Source organism: Sphaeroforma arctica (assembly GCF_001186125.1).
Source record: "Sphaeroforma arctica JP610 unplaced genomic scaffold supercont1.996, whole genome shotgun sequence".
In the NCBI taxonomy this organism is placed as follows: domain Eukaryota; class Ichthyosporea; order Ichthyophonida; genus Sphaeroforma; species Sphaeroforma arctica.
The window spans coordinates 20,671-26,861 of record NW_014039562.1 but is presented as its reverse complement, the minus strand read 5'-3'; the positions used below and the strand labels follow the sequence as shown (position 1 = coordinate 26,861).

Sequence of the window (6,191 nt, the reverse complement as noted above, 5' to 3'; positions counted from 1 at the left end):
ATATACGAGCTCGCACCAACCATATCCGTAGTACATTCAAACCCAATCTTCACCCCCAAACACCTCAATAGAATGCACACAGCCCATATCTTCTCAACTCAAATATGTCTAACGCACACAATAAACCACACCGCTCTCGCACACACCTTTTCTCTAGTCGCGAGGAGCTGCGCGGCCTCAGCCTCGCACGCAGGCACCTCCGCGTTTGCACCAGTCCATGAAGCCATTAAGTGCGCCTCGAGCACGTGCACGCTGCTATCCACAGAGACACTCCAGACACACTGTCCTTTTTCTAGGCCGCGACCACCGCCAAGCTCGGAAGCCATGTCCACAGCACTGGCGTTTCCTGTGCTATTTATAGATCCCCTCTGAGTGGCTGCCTTTACTCCACCGACTCTTCTCACGGAATCGACTGTGCTATCGTTTCCACTCACACCGCTCGCACTGTGCTGCCCAGGTGCACGTGCAGCGGTGTCCTTTCCAGATGCATGTGTACAGGGCCATAATTGCCCTGATTCCAGGTCCAAAGGGCCGCACGTGTGCACCCACACCCACAGAATCAGCTTGGCAATGTTGGTGTGCTTCCGTCTGTGCCATCGGCGTGCCTTGGCCCGTCGCTGTGCTGCGGTGGGGGTGCGCTGTTGAGGTTGGGAACGTGCCGTTACTGGCGCGTTTAGGTCAGTCCTCTCTGTCTTCACTGTGCTGGGAATGGATACCTTTGCCTGCGATGTAGAGTGGCTGGATGTGCTTGTATTCTGATTAGGTGTTTTTATCTTTGACGTGTTCGTATTGGTCTGTGTCGGTGCATAGTGCGGCGGTTTGTGATGCTCCGTGACACGTGATGGCTCATTGCTGTGTGAGTTCCGTGTGATGATGTGGTTGTGCATCGCTGTATGCGCTGTCTCATCCACCGCAGGTGTAATAGGGTCTGTGTGTGAACATCCGATTGTCGATGACACGGACGACTGAGACGGTGCACGTGGGTGTGGGTGTGGGTGTGGGTGTGTGGATGAGGGCTGGTTTCTTGAGTTGAGCACTTGAGACGTCAAATGCACTTCAAAAGGCGTTGCCTCTGTGAGATGCGCTGGTGTCGCACCGTCACTCGCAGTCACACAAGGGTGCCCCACCAGTACTTCCAGCAGCACTTTCAACGGCGACGTTGCTATGGTTACCGGGGGTGTCGCCGTGGGATGGGTGTGGTGAGAGGGTACACATGTCGTATGCTGTCCGTCAGCACCTGTCCGAGCCGCTTGGCCTCGAGAAGACATTGCTCTCAGCATTGCAGCGCGTTTCCACCCCACACCAGCACTGACACTCCGCATAGCCTCGTGCATACTTCCAAAGTACTCCTTAAGCGCATCTGCCACGGCCCATTTGCTCGGCCACGCGCACACGTGTTCGTCTGCACTATACTGCGCACTCTCACGGGCACTCGCCCCTGTGCACTGTGCACGTGCGCATGTGTCATCGTCCCATGCCACAGCTTCGTATGGCGGCTGCTCTTGCGCATGCACGCCTCCATCCGCTCTCATCTGCTGCGGTCCTGCACCGTGGTCGTGTGCGTGTTCGCTGCCTTGCGCATCTCTTCTGGCGAAGGGGTCGGCAGCACACGCCACATCCAGCAGTGAGTGCATCAGCTCCTGCAGCACACGCACCGACGTGTGCGACGACACCCCTGTGAGGCTGCGGTGGTCCCTCTGCGCATTATCTGTGTCTCCACACAGAGACCTCAGGTGAGTCGCGTGCGCGTGTGGATGTGATCGTGAATCGCTGTGCGTGTTGTTGGTGGCCTGTGTGTGCGTGGCATGGGGTGGGCCATGATACGCCCGTGGACATATGTGGCGATGTGTGGGTGTGCCCCCACACTGCGCGTTGAAGAGCGCGGCACATTGCGTGAGCTGTGCTACAGCGTCTCGTAGCGTCATCTCCAGTGCCGTCTCTCGCCGAGCGGTTTGGTCCTGTTGATCTGTAACGTCTGCTGTGTGTGTACAGGAGCATGTGTATATGCACGCAGACGCACACGCCCCCGCACCCGCACGCACACATGTACGCACACACCCCGTACCATGAGAGCTAGCACAGGACACCTTGCGCAATGCACGGTGCAGCGACTGAACCACAGCCGCGCCAGTGATGGGCTGCACACGCAAACGTTTGCAGTTGGCTTTGATAGGGCCCTCGTCCACAGCACACGCGTGTGCGTGTCGCGGTGTGCGCACATACGCATCCGTGTGTTGAAAGGTGTGCTCGTGTCCACTGCCATCGCCACTAGCAATTATCTCGACTTTCCCAGCCCTACCCACAGGCACTCTCCTGTGTGCGCTGCTTGCCATGGCTACGTCCACGCCTGTGTGCTGCTGAGTCCTTACTTCACCACAGCCACTCCCAGCCACCTGGGCATCCGTCTGCAACTCTTCGCCCGAGTGCACAGCTGTCTGCCCCACAAATACATCTCTGCCCACCCCATCAGTGGGCCCCTCTGACATACTCCCACTGCTCACATGCCCTTCAGCCGTAGCACATCTCTCGTCCTGTGCTTCTGCCCCACTCCACAGGGCGTAGTGGTTCGTTGCCGTGTGCGTGGCAGTCACTCTCCTGCTGTTCGTTGTGTCGTACACAGGCACGTTGCTGCGGTCCTCTGCTAACGCCAACCCGCCCAGCACACGCTGTTGGTCTGGTCTTTCGCCTGCGTCTCCGTGCATCGGGGTGTGTGTGTTGCGTTGTGTGACAGTGCTACTGCTATTTACTGCTCGCCTGTTGCTATGGCCATGCCCTGTGGTTGTCTTTGTCAGTGCTTCATCCGTGCTATAGTTCACACCAGCTATCCTCCCCACATCCCTCCCATCGGCTTCGCCTTCACCGAAACTGTGCGCATCGATTGTATTCGTTCGCTGTGTTGCGTGAGACGCACTTTCTCGTTTGCCAGCGGCTGCTGCAGACAAGCTCCTTTCCTCCATTGCATCATCACCACCGCCACACGAGTTGCCTGCATCTTCAACCTGATTGGACGGCTCCGCATTGCTAATTATAGAACATCGGGCTGCTGTATGTGCGTCCGCAGGCTGCATTGCACTTTCTATCGCATGCGTAGCTGGCACAGCTGTCTGTCTCTGGCAGGGGTTCTGGGACATCTGTAGCTTTGTATCTGCGGATGGGCCGTTCACTGCGTGCGGTGTAGTGACTGGTTGGTCTTTCGGTGTACTGTGCAAAATGTGAGTGGCTGTGGCTGTGACCGCATATGGTGGGCTGTCATGGCCATATGTCTGTGCGTGTGCGTCACTTGGTGTTGTTTTCTGTGTGGCATCAGCTCTCCTCATTCCGGATGGGCCGTCTCTCTCTATGTATGTCGTCTCTGTTGCGATGGTGCTACCCCCCCTGTGCGTGGGCGCACCAGATTGTGTGTGCACATCTGTGTGCGTGTGCACATCTGTGTGTGTGTACACATCTGTGTGTGTATATAGACTGGTCCCGTGAGCGTGTACGTCTTTCTGTTGCAACCCTTCGAGCGTGTTGTAGGTTGTCGCAGGCGATTGCAACGCAGCGACACACGCTGACCGCCAAGCCTCAGAGACACTTTTTTGCACCTGCGCAGAACACAAGGACAGGTGTAAATACTTCCGGCTCAAAGGACACTTTCGAATCATCGAAGGTTTAGGTTCTGCTTCACGATGTGTATTGTCTGTGGGCAGCAATTGCACGCAGAAAGAAGCTACTAAAACATAAGCCCTACGTAGAACCACCAAGTGAGCATTGGAGCGTGCGCAGCTACAGTGTGTACAACTGCGTGGTACTTCTATGTGTGTTGTAGACAACGTGGAAGCATAACTGTGTCTATGCTTTATTTGTAAAACAGGGTCATAAAAATACAAAAACGTGGTGAGAAAATAAATATTGATGCCTTGACTGAGTGAGTTTTATGCGCATATTCTGAGAGCTAAAGTCGTTGATCAATGCTCACGCATGAATGGCCCATGATCATGCATACCTACTTAATGATATGCAGGTAAGCACACACATAATTGCACACGCGAAGTGGCAGTGGTTATGATGGACTCCTAATAGAATGCCTCTCGCCTGTGTGCGTCTGTGGCTTATTACGTTAATCAATACGCATCAAAGACTATGAAGGAGGTAGGTCATTGAATGGAACAGCTATCAAAAACAACGCATATACACGCCATTGCAATACCTTCGGTAGAATCAAAACGATTATATTATTTAAAGGTTGAAATTTAAAGCTGTATTTGTAGTCGTTGACATGCTTCTGCGGATTAAGCAGCTCTCAAATGGGTTGAATCCCCGAAACCCCTGAAAACCCTTTCATATACTTTGAAATACAATATCATGGAAAGTATTGCACACCATCTCAATGCCGAAATATAGAGACCAACCTATCAATAGCCTCTCCCAACACACCTGTGATTTGGTGCTGTCCTGGGACAACAGCTTGTGCATACAAGTCGATACAAACCGCTTCTGAGTCAGCGAAATGGCAGTCTGTACGGGGATTATTAATGAGGACTCAATTAGTGGACAGATAAACAGTGAACAGTAAGGAAACAAGCACAGGGTGTGCGAAGATTGAATTCACATCGATATAACGATTGATTCGATTATTTTTTCTTTCTTACTTCAGATGGACGTGTGAGCATATATACATATACATACACATACATATACACATATATATACATATACACAAACATAAATATATACATACACATATACACACACACACATATATATATATATTTACCTATACATATAAAAATACCTATACATATACATTTACAAATATATACATACCTATAGGTACAAGTTTAGATATAGATAAATAGATACAGATATATATTTATGCATACATATACACATACACGTACACATTTACATATACGTGTGCACAAACATATACATATACATTTACATATACATATGCATGTAGATTTAGATTTAGATTTAGATATAGATAAAGACATAGATATAGATATAGATATGGACATGGATGTAGATGTAGATATAGATATAGATATAGATATAGATATAGATATAGATATAGATATAGATATAGATATAGATATAGATATAGATATAGATATAGATATAGATATAGATATAGATATAGATATAGATATAGATATAGATACAGATATAGATATAGATATAGATATAGATATAGATTAACATATACAAATACATATACATATAATATACATATATATATATATATATATATATATATATACATTACATGTACATATACATATACATATATTTATACACATACATATACATATACATATATATACATATACATATACATATACATATACATATACATATACAGATACATATATATATACATATACATATACATATACATATACATATACATATACATATACATATACATATACATATACATATATATATATACATATGCATGACACCACTAAACACGAGTCTACATGTCGACATATACACCTACATAGCAAATGTGACATATTTTTGTACTTGCACGTTCCGGAAATACATGAGCATCATTGTTAAATTGAGGCATGGGTTGAGAGTGAATACAAATACACACTTTTAAAAACGCACGAACAATGATGACAGCTACTGATGTGCAAGATATAATATGTTCACAGCTACTGATGTATAGTGCTGCAAGTTCAATGGGAAACCCTCTCAACAGTTTCAAAAAAAATACAGAAACAAAAAGCGCACACGCGAACGTCAACGCTTTACTACTCGCACGTATAAAAGTTTAACCCACAAAAAATATGTCCCCACTCTGAATCCTAAACCTTAAAACTCAATTGATAGCTGCATTTGCGACTGCCTTTGCTGCCGTGGAGAAACGCGGACGTGTCACGCAGACAACTTCTCGCGCTCAAGTACATATAAGAACACCAACACACGCACAACCTTATATGCAGACTGTGACACCCCGTAACTGCATACACACATCGACACACGCACAATAACGCGCACATACACACATACTATGACATGTACAAGCGCAAAAAGCATGCCTGATCAAGCAAGGACCACAAGCAACAACAACAACGAAAGGTACATATAACAGCGCACACAGAAGAGAACACAAGTCATTTTCGTACATCAATACACACACATATATTCATTGCGCACGTACATACAAACAAACTATATATATATTTACATGTATATAT

The 6,191-nt window shown here is 47.6% G+C and overlaps 1 protein-coding gene across 1 annotated transcript; it reads right to left on the bottom strand.

The window, feature by feature from the left end:
• Nucleotides 1–98: 98 nt before the first annotated feature.
• Nucleotides 99–3,587, bottom strand: SARC_09599 (hypothetical protein; the record flags this gene model as incomplete). Its single annotated transcript, XM_014296383.1, has 1 exon — nucleotides 99–3,587. The coding sequence occupies exon 1, from the start codon at nucleotides 3,315–3,317 to the stop codon at nucleotides 99–101; it is 3,219 nt and encodes a 1,072-aa protein (XP_014151858.1). The 5' UTR covers nucleotides 3,318–3,587.
• Nucleotides 3,588–6,191: the final 2,604 nt, after the last annotated feature.